Below are 20,168 nucleotides of genomic sequence, written 5' to 3'. Positions count from 1 at the left end.
TCCCGTTTCTATGGAAATTACGCGGCGTTAAACCCGTACGACCACCGATCGTATTTCCAATTACGCAATTGGCATAATTACGATAATGTACATACATAGGTACGTGTATATACGTTAATACAGAGACATACAGATAGATAGATAGATGGATGGATAGATGGATACGCGGAGGAATCGACGCTCTCGACGAGTAAAGGGATTACGCGCTAGAATTCGAACTCATTAATGGGTCCCCGTTTTCGACCGTTATCGAACCGATCGAGAATCCGTAAATACAATCTACGAAATAGTCTATTACGAACTAATCTCGATCGCACTAATTAATCAATCGTACGTCGGTAATACCACAAAGTTTTTTCCTTTTAAAACACGCCATCTATCGAACGTTAACTTGTTCGAACGGACGTGAAGCGTGTCCTATCGTCCTATCGACAATTTCTAATTTCAACGCGAAAGATAAAAATATAAACGTTCCAATAACGAGACATTAGAATCGGAATTTTAAAAAAATCTATAGGCATCGACCGTTGGATCGGCGAGTGTGTACATATGTACGTTGGGATGTAAAAACGTATATATATATATATATATAGTATGTATATATATATATACATATACACATATATACACGTATCCGTGGCTCTCTCTTTCTTTGGCAGTTAGTCGGAGGAGTAGGAGTAGGAATCGGACGGTTAGAAGAGGGACGGTAGAGGGGAGGTCGGGCTCGGTCGGGCGGGCTCGGCGGGCGGTCGGGTTAGCTCGGCTCGGCCGTGGCTGCCTGCCATGACTGGCCGGTGTGTCTGCGTCGCGGGGGGCGAGGTGGCGCGTCGGCGCGCCGGCGAATACGCCGTCGTGATTGGTCGTCGCGTGGGAGAGCCGCCCGCCCGAGCTCGGCGTCGCCGGCAGTCGGCACCGAGCATCCAGGCAGAGTAGATCGACCGATCTGGCCTCGAGACACGGGCGAGAGCGAGCGAGCGAGAGAGAGAGAGAGAGGACAGGGTAGCGCGCGCGCACGCAGCAGCTCTCTCGTCGCCGCTTACATCGTGATAGAAAAGGGAGAAAGAAAGAGAAAGAGAGGGAGGGAGGGAGAGAGAGAGAGAGAGAGAGAGAAAGAGAGCGAGCGAAAGAGAAAAAGAGAAAGAGAGAGAGAGAGAGAGAGTTTGTCGACGGTGTGTGTTGGTTGGTGTGTGTGTGTGTGTGTGTGTGTACGTGATTTTAACAGTAGCGAGCGAGCGCGCACGTAGAGCTTATCGCGCGGGGCTGCTCTCGGTCGCTCGCTGCTTTTACCTTCTCGGTATCCCGCGAGCGGGCACGATGGCCGGCCGGCGCGTGGACCGGCACCAACAGCATTACAACAAGTATCAGTATTATCGTCGTCATTATCACGGACTACTACTGTCATCGTTGTCGTCGTCTTCTTCCCCATCGTCCTCGTCATCGTCGCCGTCGTCGTCTTCTTCTTCTTCCTCTTCTGCTTCTTCTTCTTCTTCTACAGCTTTGTCGTCGTTGTCATCTCGTTATCTTGGACGGCCACTTTCTCCTCGTCGTCGTAGTCGCGGATTCGCTAGCGTGCTTCGCCGCCCGTGCTTTTACCTTAGCCAACAAAACGAGCTTCAACAAAACGAGGATAAAGCGCATTACCGGCAATTAAGTAGACGCGAACCGATCTCTTCTCTTCTTCTCATCGCTATAATCACGGCAGCAGGAGCGAAGGCTCAGATAGCAAAGGAAGAAGAAGTAGCAGCAAGAGCAGTGGCAATAGCATCGGCAGCAGCAACGATATTATTATCATCGGTAGCAGTTAACGAATTACCGGCTACGGTAGCATTATCAGAGGTATCGTCGACAGTATCGCAAGAAGAAGAATCAGTAGCATTGGCAACAGTAGCAGTAACAGCAACGGCAACAGCAGCAGCAGCACTAGCAGCAGTAGCAGCAGCAGTATCAGTATCAGTATCAACGGTACCAGCAGTACCAGTACCAGTACCAGTAGCAGCAGCATCAGCATCAGCATCGTCGTCGTCGTCGTTGTCGTCGTCGTCGTTGTCGTTGCGAGGATTCGCGGTGCGAGAAGATCGCGAGGTTCGGCTCGGTTGCGCCGTGCATTAAGAGCGCCGCGCGGCCACGCGCGCGCGCCACGCATATATAAACACACATTATATATCTCTATCTTCTTCGCGTACACGCACCACCTTCTATTATACTATAAACGGCAACGCGCAACGCAGCACACGAGGCTCGACGCGACACGTAAAACGTACATCCATCTAATCTCTCTTTTCCACCGTCCATCGTACTATTCCTCGTTTTTTCCTCTATCCATCCATCCGACCAAAATATATACGACTTCTTTCCACGTACTTTGCTTTTTCCTCGCTCTCTCTCTCTCTCTCTCTATCTCTATCTCTCCCCCTACCTCTCTCTCTCTCTCTCTCTCTCCCTTTCTCTCGACTCTGTTTTTTTCCCTTCCTTCGTGCCCTTCCTCATCCTCGACCATTCCGCTTATTCACGTTTCTCCGACGTGTTGCTGCTGCCCCACCGATCGGTAGCGCGTCTCTATCTTTCACTCTCTCCTCTTTTTCCTTTTCTTCCTTTTCCCTTTCTTATCTCTCATACCCTTTCTATCTCCCATTCTCGCACGTGCGATATTACTGTGTCGTCGTCGTCGTCGTACACGCGTTTATTGTTACTCGTGTTTTTTTTTATCCTCTTTTTGTGTGCCGCCGCGCGCAACGCGGGAATAATTCCAGGAAGAGAAGAAAGAGGATCGATAAGAGGAAGAACGAGGAGAGAAAGAAATTTCAAGAAAAAGACGAGTCGAGAAGAAAAGAAAAGAGAAGAAGAAGAAAGAAAGAAAGAAAGGAAGGAAGAAAAGTGCTTCAGTGCTCTTTGTCGCTCGTCGTGGTGGTCCCCAATCCCCTCGAACCCCCACGCCGCAACGTTTCAACGAATCGTGCGTTTCTCAGTGTTGTTGCCCCCACCCTCCAATAACACCCCTCGGAACCCGTGAAACCCCTTTTACTCGTGGCCGCAGTCAGCCACCCATTTAACCTGGATCCCCTCCCCCCTTCGGATTAAAAGTGACCGAAAGAAAAGGTGGTGAAAATCGAAACTTTAACTCGACTTGTACTTGATACTTATTCTCTATTCGATTCGATCTCGCGGTTACGAGAGTGTTTTTTTAGAGGTTCGCGGCCGTCGGCGGTTAAAGAGTGTCTCGACGAAAAGCCAAAGAAGAAAGGAAAGAAAAGAAAGAAGATATATAACGGTGGAAGAAAGTACGTTAAAGAAAGAAAACAAAAACAGAGAGAGAGAGAGAGAGAGAGAGAGAGAGGAAAGATATAATAGAAGCAACGTTGAATAAAACGTTATTAAACGAAGCTACGTTAAATAAAGAAAAAGAAAAAGAAAGAGATATCGAGCAAAGAACGTTACGAAGCAACGTATAGAGAGAGAGAGAGAGAGAGAGAGAGAGGAGCTGTAGAGAAAGAAAGAGAAAAAGAAAAAGAGTGAGAGAGAGAGAGAGAGAAAGAGAGAGAGAACGACAGATTCAAATTTCCCGCCTCGGCTTCTCTCTCTCTCCTTCCCTCCCTCCCCCTCCAAGTTCGGGCGTTCGCCGCGACAACCGACCTACCACCCACCCGCCACCTATCGTCGTCTCTTCTCCCCTCCCCTCCTCTCTTCTCCTCCTCCTCCTACTACTACTACTGCTACTCCCCACTCTCCCTTATCCCCCCACCCCTTCTCGTCAAAACTCCAACCCCAACACACCGTTCGCACCGTAACGGTCATCGCACCACGCGCTCTCTCCTCTCTCGTTCCTCCTATCTGTTTGACGTCGGCCCTCGTAAAGGGAGGAAAGGGCCGAGAGAGAGAATAAGCGCGAAAATACAACAACAACAACGACAACAACAACAACACAACAACAACAACAGTAGCAACAGCATTAGTAACAACGACAACAACATCAGTGGGATCATCGACGTCATCGTTGCCATCGTTGTTCTTCGTCGTCGTCATCGTCATCGAAACAACGAGGATCGTATATTAACGATACACGAAGATCATTCGTCGTCACGACGTTGCGTTGTTGGTGATCGTTTCGACGATTACAAAGGAAATCGTCGAAAATCGTCGTTGTAGTTTTTGTGCTTTTCGTTCTTCTTCCTCTCGTCGTTGTTGTTGTTATCGTTGTCATCGTCATTGTCATCATCGTCGCCGTCGTCATTCTCGTCGTCGTCGTCGTTGTTGTTGTTGTTGTTATTATTATTATTATCATTATTATCATTATTATTACTATTATTACTATTATTACTATTACTACTACTACTACTACTACACTACTACTACTACTACTATTACTCTCATTATTATCATCATTATTATTATTATTATTATTATTATTATCCTTGTTGGTTATTGTTGTTGCGAGGGAGGACGACGAGGAAGAGAAGAAAAAGATTGTCGAAGAAGAAGATAAGAAAGAGAGAGAGAGAGAGAGAGAGAGAGAGAGAGAGAGAGAGAGAGAGAGAGAGAAAGAAAGATTGAAAAAGGAAGAGAAAGAGAAGTTAAAAGTAAAAGTTTAAAAGTATAAAGAATACAAGGCGGAGGAGTAAAGTAAAGGAAAACAACAAAAAAATAGTAGAAGAAGGAGTAGAGGAAGAAGAAGAAGAATTAAGAATAATAATAAAAAGAAAGACGACGACGACGACGACGGTGGCCGTCGCCCGGCCCGCAATAATGCCGCACGTCAGTAGCAGCGGCGGCGGCGACGATCTCGGTAGTGAGGACGAGGTCAAGGTTTTCAAGGATGAGGGTGAGGACGAGAAGAGGTCCTCGGAAAACCTCACCGAAGAGAAGAGCTCCCTCATCGACCTTACGGAGTCCGAGGTGCGCTACGATAATCATCATCATTATCATCATCATACACCTCTTACTACTACTACTACTACTACTACTACTACTACTACCACTACTAGCACTACTACTACTACTACTTGCACTACTACTACTACTACTACTACTACTTCTAGTAGTAATAATAATACTACTACTAGTCTTCATCCTCATCATCAATACAACTACGTCCTACGTCATTCTTCTATAATTACCGGGAGAGACGGGACACCATCCCATAAGGACGATGATGTGTGTGTGTTGTTGCAGGAAAAGGGCTCGCTCGCCGCTGGGAGCTACGCTACGACGGGCAAGACGTCGGCCAGGTCCGACCTCAGTCCCGTTTTTGGTAAGTCTTCCAACAAATTCTCATATTTCTTTTTTTTTTTTTTTTTTTTTTTCTGGGACGTTTCTGTATTTAATATGCATACGTAACGTAGTAGGTACGTAGGTACTTCTTCTTGTACGTGCGTACGCTCACGGACACATTTTCTATCTTTTATTTTTTTTTTCTCGTACAATTTTTTTTTTTTTACTGCATTGTCATGTTTTTATCTATTTATTTATTTATTTATTTATTTATTTAGTTTTTTCTTTTTTCGTTTTGTTTCTTCATTTCCTTCTTTCTTTCTCTTCGAATCAAATACGACATTATGTTTGAGATAGGCGTACGTACGTGGAACGCGAGTATGTGTTTTTATCGTTTTACGAATCGTCCTACGAATTTTAATATCTCGTCTATTATTAAGTTTTTTAAGATGGACAAATTCTGTTTACGTTAACTTTTTTTTTTTTTTTTTTTTTGGAAACTTAAAATTGGTGGAATTGTTAAGCGGCTTTTCTTTTTGTTCGTATCTGAAATGTATGTAATGTATATTTTTTTTGTTTTACTTTCTTTTTATTTCTTTTTCTTTTTTTTTTTTTTTTTTTTTTTCGTTTAAATAGTAACCAATTACAGCAAAGAAAAGTTGTTTCCTACTCTTTTTCGGTAAACCGATCTTATTGTTCTCTCTTTCTCGTTGGCATAATTGGTATACGTATGTCGACGGCGGCAACTAATGGACTCCACGCGTTCAATCGTTTTAATGCCTTGGAAGGTGTCCCTTTGAACTTTCCGGCGAGGAAAACTGGACACCCGGATTTTGCAATATTTTTGTTTGTCTCTTTTCTTTCTTTTTTCTTTCTTTCTTTCTTTCTATTTTTCTCTTTTTGGTTATTTCCTTTTCTCTTTTACTTCTTTTTTTCTTTTCTTTTATTTTTTTTTTTTTTTTCAAAGTTTTAAACGTTCGTATGAGAGTCCTCTAGTACACGTGTGTGTGCGTCGCCGATTTATGGTAAAAACTCGATGAAAGAAACGACGTTATGTCTAACCGAGCGTAACATCGTCGCCTAGAAAGAGAGACAGAGAGACGGATTTAAAAAAAAAAAAAGAAAGAGAAGTAGAGAGAGAGAGGAGAAATAGAGAAGCCGTTAATTAAAAAGAAAATTTTATTCATTTTCCTCTAAATAATCTTATTCCTCGGACGCTAAGTCGATTCCTTTCCAGATCGTTGAAAAATTAACTCGTCTCCGTAATAAACGCGTTACGTTACCCTGAGATAACATACTATATATGTATAGTAGTATGTGTTTGTTCCTCTCATCGTGACTACGAGAGCGGAAGCGCGCGTCCACGAATTATTCGATTAACCGAGAATTCCACGAAAAAGTACTTTCGAGCACGTGGCTCGTGTATGTATTATAGTAGTAGAGACAGGTAGAGATACGTACGTACATTTACGTACATTTACGTATATGCATACATACGTACGTATGTACGTACATCTCGTTTCAAAGAGAAACGTACCGATCGATTCGTCGAACCATTATCGTTCGACTGGAATACTAAAAGGTGCCTTTGTTTCGATATCGAAATCGTCAGGATATTATTATCAACTCTCTTGATCGCCCAACCTATTATCTAATTAATCTATAATATCTTTTGCCATTTCTTATTACGCGTATGTGGGAAATTTATGTGTTTGCTAATTTGTTATTGCATTTTTTTTTTCTTCTTTCTCTCTATTAAGGTATACTTTTTTTTTTTTTTCGTTTAAAGCAATCTTCTTTTCATGCAGATGTTTTCAATTATAAGTAATCGTTGAACGTGCTTAACAAGTTATTTACTACTGTAATTCAATACATTTACTATCGGTATGAAGTATTAATTCGAATTGATCCCGAAGAAGGAAAAGAATGTGCGATCGATCTTTAAAATTATCTGCGAAGTTGTCGGTCATCGATCTGTACGTAAAAAAGAAAAAAAAAAAAAAAAAGATAACGAAGATAACAAATTTTGACGTAAATTTTTACGATCATTGATACTTTTACTCGGCGATAATGTCTGGTATACGTAAGAAAAATCACTAACGTTTCGATAGTGAAATCGAGATCGAATGAATTATCGTTGTTAATAATAATAATAATATTATTAATCTGAAAAGTATAAATATAATCATAAGAGTAGAACTTTGAAAATTAAACATTGTAATTCGCGTTATCATTATTTCTACAATTACATTTTCATAATTTTTTCAATACAATTTTTATATTCGATAATAGTCAAACACACACAGACACACACACACACAAACATCAGAGAGACGCATATAAGATCTCTTTGAATGCAATAGAAACGAATAGTTATTAGTTAGCGGTAATAAACTTCTTGACGATCCTAACGTATCTATATAATACGAATCGACGTCTCGATTACGATTCCACCATAACACTTGTCTCTATCTTTCAAATCGAATGATAGCATATAAAGTCGCCGAAGGATGTATATATAACAGTGCTTGATAAATTAATACGGATTACGCGTGTAATACTAGATCTAACGTTAATAACGTTAATCGTGTTATCAGGAAAACTAACGTAACTCGTTAGATCCTAGTTATTTTCCAATTTAATTTCACGTCAATCTACTGTTCCTTGAGACTTTCAACGTCGCAAATCCTCTCGTTTTGATCGTTCTACGCGAAAGAGATAGAGTTAAAATAAAAAGAGAGAGAGAGAGAGAGAGAAAGCAAGAGGAATCCAGTCCAGTTCGTGTCAGTTTCGAGAGAAACGCCTCGAACACGTTTTCAAATTGTCGATTTGCCTTCGGGCGTGAAAATCGTTCATGTTTTATCTCATTCTCTCTCTTTCTTTCTCTATCTATCTATCTATCTATCTATCTATCTATCTATCTATCTATCTCTTTCCGTTTAGCTCTTTTTCTTTCTATCTCGTGGAGCTCGACATCGGAAGGCGCCATTTCCGTCGTCCTCCTTGACATACCGAACGATCTGATAAGGTTGTCTGTTCCGAAGAGATAGCCGAGGATATCTCGACTCGATTTCTTCGATTAACGTCGTTTAAGAACGATCGAGACGCGATAAGAATCGAACTAACGACGAAGATACCTCGATCGGTTCGAACGCCAATCCGATAATTCACGAGATCGTGCTATGGAGTTATTGACCATTGTAAATAGAGAAAGTGAAAGAATCAAAAAGAGAGAGAGAGAGAGAGCAGAGAAGAGGAGTGGTTAAATATTTCGGAAGAAATTGTTTTGAATTCAACGTCGTTGTTACTTTTCATCTTTTCGAGTTTGAATATTCAAGAAAAAAATATGTTTGATCCGCTCGTTAACCTGAGCGTCTCTCAATTTTACTTTCTTCATATGTTTCCTGGCGTCCATTTTGAATCGTCTCGATCATTAACCTCTCGACTTTCGACGATAAAATAATAATAATTTTATTGTCTTCTTTTTTTATTTGATTTTTTAATAATTCAATCAATAATTCTGAATAATTTTTATATGTATATATATATATATATATTGATATGTATAGTTTTTAATTATTCAGAATTGATATGTATGTATATATCATTTATCTCTCAACTTTCAATAATAAATAATTTTATTGTTAGCTTTTTTATTTGATTTCTGAAATAATTTTGTATAATTAAATATATATATGTATTATATATATATATATATATATAATTAAATATAGATATATAGTATTATATATGTATGTATGTATTATTTTTTTTTAATTATTCATATATCTATCAAGTTGGTGGCTTTATTCGAATCGTTTGACATCCAAGTTGATTTGATTTCCATCGAGCTCGTTACGAAGGGATAACATTATGCTTAATATCACACGTATAATTAGATGGGCATCGATCCGAATTCCCATGTTTTCCGAAGAGAGCGAATGGTCACATTGACGGTGGAAACAGAGAAGAATCCATTGTATAGAAAGAGAGAATAATACAATTGAGAGAAAAGGAGAATAGACCGACCAATGACACAACAATTTGAAAAACAAAAAAGAATTCATAACGGATCTCGTTTGGTTCTCATAAATTACATACGAAATACGGCAAAATAAATTGAAAATGATACGGTGGTCAATTTGTATATATACCATGACCGAAAGATTTCTTTCTTTCATTCTTCTTTCTTTGTTTCTTTTCTTTTCTTTTCTTTTCTTTTCTTTTTTAACTGATTTACGTTTTTTTACTTCAGTTGGATAGATCTCTTTGTACATCGTACGTAACACGTATATACGTATAAATATGATGATGATGTGTGTGTGTGTGTTGTACATCATATGAACGTATGTATGTGTATATGTCACTGACAAATCGAATCCTGTCGCACGGTACACAATGTCGAGCATGTTGCCAAAACATTTTAATGAGTAACGCGTTGTTCAACGCCGATCAAAGCTGCTGCTAACTTTTAGACACGTGTCTCTTTCTCTCTTTCTCTCTCTACGAGAGAACGTTCGAGATTTGTGTCTCGAAATAATTTCGGTATTTATTTTAAAAGTCGAACGCGTTTCATTCGTTCAGATCTTAAACGATCTCGTCGAAATTTGACTCTCCTTTAAGATTATTATTATTATTTATATTATTATTATTGTTATTGTTATTATTATTATTGTTATTATTATTATTATTATTATTATTATTATTATTATTATTATTATTATTATCCCTTAATCTCCATAAAATTTTTTACGAGTATCGAAAACTTTAAATTGGGGTCATCGTATTTCCGACACGTGTCTTTCGGCGAGTAAGTCTTACCAAAAAATTCTTAGAACATCTTCAGACCTTCTAAATTTTAGATTAGATTGATAGATTTTCTTTTTTTTTTTTTTTTTTTTTTTTCTTTAAGAAATAATTGTTGCAAATGTACGAATCGTAAATCGGAGATATTGTAGTTCTTCATTTCGGTCAGTTAAAAAAAATCTTTTGAAAAAATTCGTTCGGCATATTCGCAAAAACAAATTTTTGAACGTAATAAAAGAATTAGAAGAATAAAGTTTTCAATTATTATTGTCATCGAGGAGTTTGTAAGAAGTTAACACTTGAAATGTTCATTTTGATTGAAGGGTTTCTACTCTCCCCGTTAACCCTTCTCTTTTTTTCTCTCGATTATTGTTATTTTTATTAATTATTTATCGACGATTCGTAAAGAAGATAGATATCGATTTCGTGTAAAGAAAATATAATGAAAATGTCGTTAGGAAAATTCGTTAGGAAACTTGCGTCATTTACGTTACTATACTATATACTATATTATACTATACTATGCTATACTGTACTACTATGCTACTTGTTACGGTGCATCCGTTGTTGTTTGTCGAGCGAAAGCGAAGGTTTCGTTCTCGCTTTCAAAGAAACACGCGGAGAGTACGTTATATGTAAGTATGTACGTCGCGGGTTGCTTCGTAATCGCTTAAGTGGTTAATTACGGTGCTTCGAGGAAAGCGAAAGAAGGTTGAGGTGAGATTAATCTTCCCGTCGATTACTTCACCGAAGATCCTTTTTTTTTTTACATCTTTCTTTTCTTTTTTTTTTTAATCTTTTTTTCTCCCTTTTTCTACCCTTTATTTCATTCTTTATTTTATTTTATTCTGTTTTATTTTATTTTTTTTTTGTTCGCATTCAAACTAGTTTCTTCCACGAGTTCATTTTTCCAAGATCATTTTTGGTATTACATGCTTTGTTAAAAAAAAAAAAAAAAGGATTCATTTTTCAAATTTATCCCGTGGCACCGATCTCTACCATGTCAATGGATATATCGTGATTTGGAATAATTAAAAGATATCAAATATATGTGTATATATATATATATATATATATATAAATTTTGTTTTCTTGGATTTATCACAAATTGATATGAATTGTTCGGGGTTTGTTTAATTTTTTATTGATTTTTGTATTTGTTTTTTTCTTTTTTTTTTCTCTCTCTCTCTTTTTTTTTTTTCATTTGTTGTTCCATCAATGATGTTCTACGAAAAATAGTCCGTCTATGATTGACCCGCCAATCCATCAAGCCACACGATGTATCTTGCTCGAGATATCCGTGTTCCGAATAATTCCAAAGTATGAAAAATATATTTATTTATTTTGTCGGATCAATAACAAAATTGATTTCTTGAGAATTTTGGGTTTTATTTCATATCGATTGCGTTTCTCTTTATGTTCTTTTTTTGCCTACCGTTAACGAGGGGAGAAAAAAAACAAAATAAATAAATAAATTCTACGAAAAAAAAAAAAGAAAAGAGAGAGAGAGAGAGAGAAAATAAAAACTGTTCTTTTCTACTGTCTAAGTGGACAAAAGAGAGAGAAAGAGAAATAGAGGGGAGCTGCGTTTTTTAAAATTCCCTCCGAACGAGATTCGAAAACCAGTTTGCGTCCTCCTTATGTTTCTTAAAGAGGCTTCTACGTTGCTTCGAAAAATTCCGTCTGTAATTTCGTGAGATATATCGCGTGTGTGCGGTCGGAGTATAAGATAGAGAAAGAGAAAGAGAAAGAGAAAGAAAAAGAGGAAGAGAAAGAGAAAGAGAAACGTTCTCTACTCGTCCCTGTAATAACGGAGAGAAAAGTACAAAAGCAGAAAGCGCGGACCACGTTAATTCCTCTTTTCGGTGTATATACGATACACGCATACATGTAATACTAAACGCGATGATGGTAGTATAGTGATGGTGGTATAGTGGGGTAGAAGGATGGAAGGAAGGAAGGAAGGAAGGGAGGAGAACATAGAACAAAAATTCTTTTCAAAACGAAATTCCAAGAGGGACAGGATGAGTTAATACTAATCACCGTATTTACTAGGGCCTCCTCTCCTATCTCTCTCTATCTTTCTCTCTCTCTCTCTTTGGTGATTGGTAGATTGGCAAATGAAGATCGACATATTCACGTACACACACATACGTATCTGTACCCTTACATATGTAAACAAAGAAAATGAAGATGAGAACAACTAATCGTTTCCAACGAATACGACGACGATGATGATGATGATGATGATGATGATGATGATGATGATGGAGATCGAGGGAGAGTGGAGGAAGATTAGTTTAGTATGATAAACGATTATTATTTACCCACGTTGGTAGAATCTTTCAACGACTATTCCATTGAAATCTCTGGTTAACGATGTAACAGTAGTAGTAGTAGCAGTAGTAATATTTTAGTAGCAGTAACAGTAGCGAAAATGCAACTTTCAATCTCGACTTCTTAAAAACGCACGGTAAATGATATCGAGTAAGTGACGATTATTATTTTCAGGGGTATTTAATGTTGGAACGTAAAAGAGATAAGGATGGATCTTTAGAGAAAAATAATTTATATATTACACGTAAAACGCGTACGTAATAGTTGAAACGTACTTATTTTAATCTCTACGAAACATTTTATATTACGATTTTATGTAGTCCTTTTCTTTTTTCTTTTTTTTTTTTTTTTTTTTTTTTTTAATTTATTTTTATTTTTAATTTACATTGGGAAGAAGTAAGAAAGAAAATAGATAGACAAAGAGAAAGAGAGAGAGAGAGAGAGAGAGAGAGAGAGAGAAGAGGATTGTACAAAGAAAACAGTAGATATTTGTTCGTATATCGTTGTGTGAGTACAAGAGAGACCAGACTGATTTGTCGCTACTTGGAAACTGCATCCGCCGCCGTCTCTGGATCGCACTTACTCGTGAATATCGTATGCAGAGAGAGAGAGAGAGAGAGAGAGAGAGAGCTCGCGCGCGCGCGCTAACGCGGAGAGCGAACGCAAACGCGAATGCGAACGCGAGCAGGCAGAAACGATGTGTCTCGTTGTGCGAAGTAATTGACGAGTTCGCGTGTAGGCGGCCAACTCTCTTAGCTCGCTTCGAACGAACGAGAGAGAGAGAGAGAGAGAGAGATAACGTTCGGTTCTCTTCTGGAGTGTGAAAGAAAGAAAGAGAGAGAGAGAGAGAAAGATAGAGCGAGCTTGGGCGCCTAGATCGCCTCGAGCAACAAACCGCGTAGTCTTCTTATCCTTCCGAGAGACGAAAAACGAAACGAAACGAAACGAGCCTGACTCTCTCTCTCTCTCTCTCTCTCTCTCTCTTTCTTTCTCATTCTCAGTTATAGGATGTGTAGCGAGGATACAGAAAGAAAGAGAAAGAAGATATAGAAGCTGGGACAACGTAGAGAGAGACTACTCGGATCGACGAGAGGAGTCGAGCGAGCATAGCGAGCGAGAAACGAGGAGGCGAGTTCTGGAGACTAAGAGAGAGAGAAAGAGAGAGAGAGAGAGAGAGAGAGAGAGAGAGAGAGAGAGGTGAGGGAGAGGGAAGGCTGCTGCATCACCCTGAACTTGCCCGAATACCTTCCCTCCGAACCTCACGATGTGTATCCGCTCACCGATGCACATGGCACCCAAGCGAGTTCTCTCTTTCCTCTCTCTTCACGCCTGTCTCCTACGTCCTTCTCTTTCTCTCTCTCTTTCTCTCTCGTTCGCTCGCTCGTTCGTTCGTTCGTTCCTTCGTTCGTTCGTTCGTTCGTTCGTTCGTTCGCTCGCTCATTCTCTCTCTCTTCCTCTTGCTTCAGCTCCTCTCGAACCTAACCCACACCCATTTCTTGCGCTCGCCTGAGCATACTGGGTGTTCGAAAACAAAAAAAAACGAAAGAAAAATTCTTACTTCTTCGAAATGATTTCGCGATCGTTTTTAATTAAACGATTGACTTAACAATGCACTATCGCTTTCGCCGATTCATTGTTATTCCGTTCTTATAAGATTTTTACGAGGTGGCATAAGGATCTTGTTTCTTTTTCCTCCCTTCCTTTTCTCTCTCTCTCTCTCTCTCTCTCTCTTTTTATTTTTTTAGATCTTAAAAAAATCTCTTTTTTTCCTCTTTACATTCTCTTACAAAGAAACCCGTGTAGTAATAATCGATCATCGATAAAACGAGTACTCGGTTATTTAAACGTGTCGTAAAATTAGCCGTAGTTGGAATTTCAATGAGTCGTCGAATGAATGACACACCCGGTATATGAATACAGATACACCGACTACAGTCAGCATTATACACCTATCCTGGTCTCTCTCTCTCTCTCTCTCTCTCTCTCTCTCTCTCTCTATCTATCTTTCCTTCTACTCCCTGTACCCCCATGTACCCCTACCTACCTGCTCGCTAACGAGCCTACCTGCCGGACTTCTTGCATTCGGAGAGCTTGGCCGAGAAGAGAGAAGGTCCTCCTTCCATTCCTCTTCTTCCTCTTCTTCTTCTTCTTCTTCTTCTTCTTCTTCTTCTTCTCTTTCTTCCTTCTTCCTCTTTCATACTGACTACGTTACTACCCCACCCATATTCCTTTGGTTCGACAACTATAACTATACCCCGAAGGTTGATCCTGCCTCTTCTATCTTCTTTCTCTTCAAATTTCGACTCGTGCAAACATTCGAACATTTAATATATATATATATATATTTTCTTAATATATATTTGTATGTTCATATATATATATATATATATATATATATATATATATATATGTATGTATGTATTTATATGTATATGTGTATGTGTATGTAAATATATTTTTCAAAGGAAAAATTCATACGTATTGTATACGAGACTTTTTTAATTGAATTTTTTTTTTTTTTTTTTTTTTAGATTAGATTTAAAATCGTCGAAGAGAAAAATTGAATAGTTAAAGTATTATTACGGATGAGATGTAATAATTATTTATTTATCGTAACGAATTTGAAATGATTTTATCGATAAAGACGATGAAATGAGACGAGCGATCGATATTTAGATCCTTGTATGACTTTTAGAACGAGCTCGTAAATATGGCGTTTATTATTGTTTTTGAGGGTGGGAAACACTTTGAAGATTTCGTCTGTTTTTTTCTATTTCTTTCTTTTTTTTTTTTTTTTTTTTTTTTGAAGTAGATATAACATACTTAACAAGGGTTCCATTAGAAAGCTCTGTAGCGTTTTAAATATCTAATGATAATTTCCGGTACTTTGTTTTCGCGGAACGACCCGAACGATATCCGGCGTGTTCGAGTCACTCGACACGTGCCGAGCACGTGGTTCTTTCGATTCGAGCGCGAATTACAAATACGGCTTGGACTGTAACCAGATTTCCTTCACAATTATCTCATAAACAATAGATCTATTGTTATTCTGTGCAAGAACTTTGTTAGAGACTTTTTAAAGAAAACTCTTTGTTGGAGAAAACTCTCTTTCTTCGATCCCCTAATACTTGTCATTTTATTTATTATTACGATTTATTTATTAATTATTATTATTAACAAATTACAAATTTTCTACGAAAAAATAATTTCCTTTAAATATTATTTTAGAGAAGGAAAAGCATTTTTTCAAAGGTTGTAATCCTTTAAATCTTTGTATAGACGTAGGTGTGAATAATTTTATAAATTTCTATTTTCACTTCCATCTTTCTTCTTTCTGACGTATATAAATCGTCGATGATTATAAAAATGATCTAATCATAAATCATACATATATTTTTCGTTTCGAGATATCATTACGATATTCGAATTTGAATTATATAAAAATGATTTCTTTTTCTTTTTTGTAACATAATGACAATCATAGAAAAAATAATTATAATTTATAATCGAAAAAATTTAAAGTACAGCTCGTGACAAAACGTGTCTTGTAAATATCTGAAATGATTGAGAGACCACTTTCACCGTATCTATCACCGTATCACAAACAAACACACACACACACACAATCTAATTAATTCGATATTAAGAATAATTATCTGATAGGTCTAATATTAAAATTATCGAGAAAAAAGGTTGAACTATAATAATAATCCGTTCGATCGGATTAACGAATTGGAAACGAAATATTTATTAAATGAATGAGATCTTTTTCTCTTATCTTCTGTTAAAAAATTTATAATAGATTTTCATTAACGAGAGCGAATAATAATTATTACAAAATTGTTCGTTCTTGCGACTTTCTCTCTCTCTCTCTTTCTCTCATATCAAATCCGGCCCACTTTATTTACACGGAATATCAATCGTCGGAGGCAGAAGGTTTAATATTCCATTTACGATTCGATAATCTCCCATCGGCGTACGCATCGATGCCAATAATAACGCGGGGATTTCGTCGTCGCAACGCGCGCGGTAAAAAGCACGGCTATTAAATGTAATATCCGCCGCGTGAGAGAGATACGGTACATCCAAAACGAACCCATGCCAACACCAGCACCAGTACCAGTACCAGTACCAGTGTACCAACAGTAACAGCAGGAACGTGTAGGTTATCTCTCGTTCTGGACAACGAGCCTGCTGTTACTTTCTGATTGGCTGGTTGCCTGCTTGATTACCGTCTGCTAATACGAGTTTCGGGCTAAAGCAATTTTTAACTTATTGAATAATTTATTAAAAATGCTAACGCGCCCGTTGCCTAACAAAATGTTCCTTTCGTTTTGTTCGATTATGTGAATTAGTTATAGAGAGAAAGAGAGAGAGAGAGAGAGAGAGAGAGGGAGAGAGGGAGAAAGGAAAAAGTGAATAGGTTGTAATAAGGATTAAATGAGAAAGGAAAAATAGAGAGATAGATAAATAAATCGATATAATGTATTATATACGATTTTTAATATAAAAATAAATGCGAATGTCAGTGATAACGTTAAACAATTTTGAATAATATAGATATGATTATTTTTTAATCGTGATAAAATATTCTCATGAAAAGATTAAAAAGTTAGAGAGAAAATTAAAAATAATGTATATTGTGAACGTTAACAAATAATAATAAAATTATTGTTATTATGATACACATATATGATAATAATTATTTTTATTATTATTTCAATACACTGTGCATTCTTTCTCTCTCTTTCTCTTTCTCTGACGTTCTTGTAAATACTTAATGTGTATATATATATATATACATATAAATGTGCATGCCTAACTACACATACATACGTACATTACGTACGTAAATATGTGCATTCATATGATATATAGCGATAGCGTAGTGGTGGTAGTGTCGAGGTATCGTGTAAGAAGAGTTTCAGAGAGTCGTATGTTAATAAGGTTCGGTGCGGGCACAGGCACAGGCACGGGCACGGGCAATGGGCACGGGCACGGGCATGGGTATGGGCACGGGCGCCCGCGCCTTCCAAACCGAAATACCGGTTTTTCTTTCGGGTTCGTGGTTACGATTCAGGTTTGTCTCCTTGTTTCCGAGAGCCCGTCGAAACGATTTTCGTCAAAGAAAGTCGTTCGACCGTGCGACTCCCCACCTCGAGTCAATTAACGCTGCGATCTTTCTCGTAAAGGACGAGCGGTGGATATATACTCTTACTACTCGCCGTTTTCGAACGTTCATCCTTCCCTGTTAAAAGAAAAAAAAAAAAAAAAATAGAGAAAGAGAATAAGAATAAGAAGAGAAAGAAGAAGAAGAAGAAGAAGAAGAAGAAGAAGATGGTTGGCTCGTATTTGATTAGTCCACGTTCGCTAATTACTCGCCATTTCCGTGCTTCCTCGTAGAAGGCAGTTACGATTAAGGAGCGATCCTTTGCGAGAGGTAGATAAAAAGGGATAATATGCTTTTGATTTTTATGAAGAAGAATGATAGGAAATATTGAATGATACTGTGAAATCATACAAAAACCAAAGTTTATAGAAAGAGAGAGAAAGAGAGAAAAGATAAGATATTTTCAAAAGTGCTTGAGAGAGCGAACGAGATAGATAGATAAATAGATAAATAGATAAATAGATAAATACATAAATAGAAAAAGAGATAGATAGATAGATAGAAGAATCTGCGAACGAGCCAAGAAAAGAATGTTCCGAACAAGAAGAGAATCCAGAGAAAAGAGAGAAAGATGGAGAGAAAATGAGGAGGAAGAATAGAAGAGGATGGAGAAGGATGAAGGAGGATAGAGAACGAAGCGAAGAGTGCACATGCCCCGTTCCCCTCGTATCCCGACTCCTGCTCGTCTCTGTTGCGTCCGTCGAGCGAAGGTTAGCAATCTGCGTAGTGTTTTACGACAACTATAAATATGGTCGTAAAGCTCTTTGTTTAGAGCAGCTAGTCCGGCTTTCGAAACTTTGCCCTTCTCGCCGCGCACGGTTCTCTGCAAAGCCGTTTAGGCTCGGTTCGTTGGTATCGAGACACGCTCTCCTCCTCCTCCTTCTCCTCCTTCACCTTCGTCTCCATCTTTTTCTTTTTCTCTTCCTCCTTCTTCATCTCCCTGTTTATATATACTTTCCTTCTCGTTAAATTGCTTTACTCTCTTTCTCTCTCTCTCTCTCTCTCTCTCTCTCTCTCTCTCTTTGCGTTTCTCTGTCTCCTTTTATCTCTGACATTTCTCTCGTAATTGATTGAAAATCTTTAATAAAAATCGATTAATTCGCTTAAGAACTAAGCTCACGCAATGAGATTACTAATCACGCAAGAGGATTAATAACGATAGAAAGAGAGAAAGAGAAAAAGAGATGATAAATCGTTTAATCGAGAAAAGAAGTTCGAGCGCGAATCCCGGTGGCATCTGTTAACCACATGCTAAAACGACAAGAGGTAGGGATAGTGGTACCCTGTCACGCTAATGTCAGGTTTAAGCGGTGAGAATGATTTACAAGCTGATTTACCAAAGAAGAAGAAGAAGAAGAAGAAGAAAAGGAGGAGGAGGAGGAGGAGGAGGAGGAGGAGGAGGAGGAGGAAGTCCAAGTCCCTTTCGGGCATCCTCTTGAAAATCGTTCGAGATCGAGCTAACTTTCTTTCTTTCATATTTACTTGCTTTCTTTTTCTTTTTTTTTTATCTTCTTCTACAAGGATCGTTTTTATCCAATAAGAAAAAGAATATTAAATAAGAAATATATCGTAACAAAACGTAAAGACGATTATGAAATATCGAAGAGATCATTTTTGTTTCGATCGATAAGAAATCGTATATCGAATAAGAATAAAATTGATAAGAAGAGATAGAGGAGGAGAAGGAGGAGAAAAAAAGAGAGAGAGAGAGAGAGAGAGAGAGAGAGAGACGATAGGGAAAGCTCGATCAATCGTGTCGTTGGCATCGGGCGGTGAGTTAACTAGGACTAAATAAGGCAGCTGCCCGGTCTCCGTAAATAATTGTATCTCGTGGAGCTACTAGGTAACTCGGGATTTATATGGGCGTAGCCGACGGTGCCGACACTTGCTACCTCGGTACACGCCTGGGCCCAGCAAGCACTTTCCCTCCCGGCCCTCTTCTCCCCCTCCTCCTCCTCCTCCTCTTCCTCTTTCCTCTCCTCTACCACCTCTTCCTATATTCATATTCCTCTACCTCCACCTTCAACTACCACCACTACCATCACCATCACCATCACCATCACCACCATCATCATCACCACTACTACTACTACTACTACTACTACTACTACTACGTACTACTACTACTACGTACTACTACTACTACTTACTACTACTTACTACTACCACTACTATTATACTTACTTACTCTTCCTCTCTTTTTCTTTCTCTCTTTGCTTGCAGTCTTGCTATATAAACCTGCACTTACTACGGTGCACACGTGGCACGAGAGACGATCACCAGCGACTGTCCTTTTCTTTCTTTCTTTTTTTTTTTTATTTATCCCTTCTATCCCCTTCGGGCCCTCCAACTCCCCACCACCCACTAGCAAGACTATCTATCCCGCTTTGGTGTTCCATCCGTGACTACTACTCTCTTAGCGCTTATGGACATCGGACTCTCTTGCACAATTCCGGAATGAACTTGCGTGGATGCTCGCGTCGACTTCTAGATTTGCAGCTCGTTAAATAGACTAGAAGACAGACAGAAAGAGAAAAAGAGAAAGAGGAGGAAGAGGAAAAGATATAATAGAATGAATAAAGATGAATATCCCTAATGAAAATGTTCATATATAGATATAAACGGGATGTTCGAAAAGATTAGGATCCAA

General features: G+C 38.4%; 2 protein-coding genes across 2 annotated transcripts in view; both read left to right on the top strand.

The window, feature by feature from the left end:
- The first annotated feature begins 1,314 nt into the window (after window positions 1-1,314).
- Window positions 1,315-3,209, top strand: LOC122632399. Its single transcript, XM_043819137.1, has 3 exons — window positions 1,315-1,364; window positions 1,599-1,983; window positions 3,186-3,209. The coding sequence occupies exons 1-3, from the start codon at window positions 1,315-1,317 to the stop codon at window positions 3,207-3,209; spliced, it is 459 nt and encodes a 152-aa protein (XP_043675072.1).
- Window positions 3,210-4,603: 1,394 nt separating this feature from the next.
- Window positions 4,604-20,168, top strand: part of LOC122627622 (protein pangolin, isoforms A/H/I/S-like) — a 243,447-nt gene continuing 227,882 nt past the window's right edge. Inside the window, 2 exon segments of the mRNA XM_043808892.1 lie at window positions 4,604-4,890; window positions 5,167-5,245. Coding sequence (XP_043664827.1) covers window positions 4,741-4,890; window positions 5,167-5,245 — 229 coding nt within the window. The 5' untranslated portion in view covers window positions 4,604-4,740.

Source organism: Vespula pensylvanica, chromosome 1, assembly GCF_014466175.1.
Source record: "Vespula pensylvanica isolate Volc-1 chromosome 1, ASM1446617v1, whole genome shotgun sequence".
NCBI classification, from domain to species: Eukaryota; Metazoa; Arthropoda; class Insecta; order Hymenoptera; family Vespidae; genus Vespula; species Vespula pensylvanica.
The sequence above is the reverse complement of the archived record's forward strand: the minus strand, read 5'-3'. Positions and strand labels throughout refer to the sequence as shown.

Excerpts from the sequence above, each read along its gene's own strand:
- LOC122632399 (XM_043819137.1), top strand. The coding sequence starts at position 1,315 with ATGGCCGGCCGGCGCGTGGACCGGCACCAACAGCATTACAACAAGTAT. Across the intron at positions 1,365-1,598 it reads CAGCATTACAACAAGTATCA|CCAACAAAACGAGCTTCAAC; the intron begins GTATTATCGTCG and ends CTTTTACCTTAG. Across the intron at positions 1,984-3,185 it reads TACCAGCAGTACCAGTACCA|AGGTTCGCGGCCGTCGGCGG; the intron begins GTACCAGTAGCA and ends GTGTTTTTTTAG.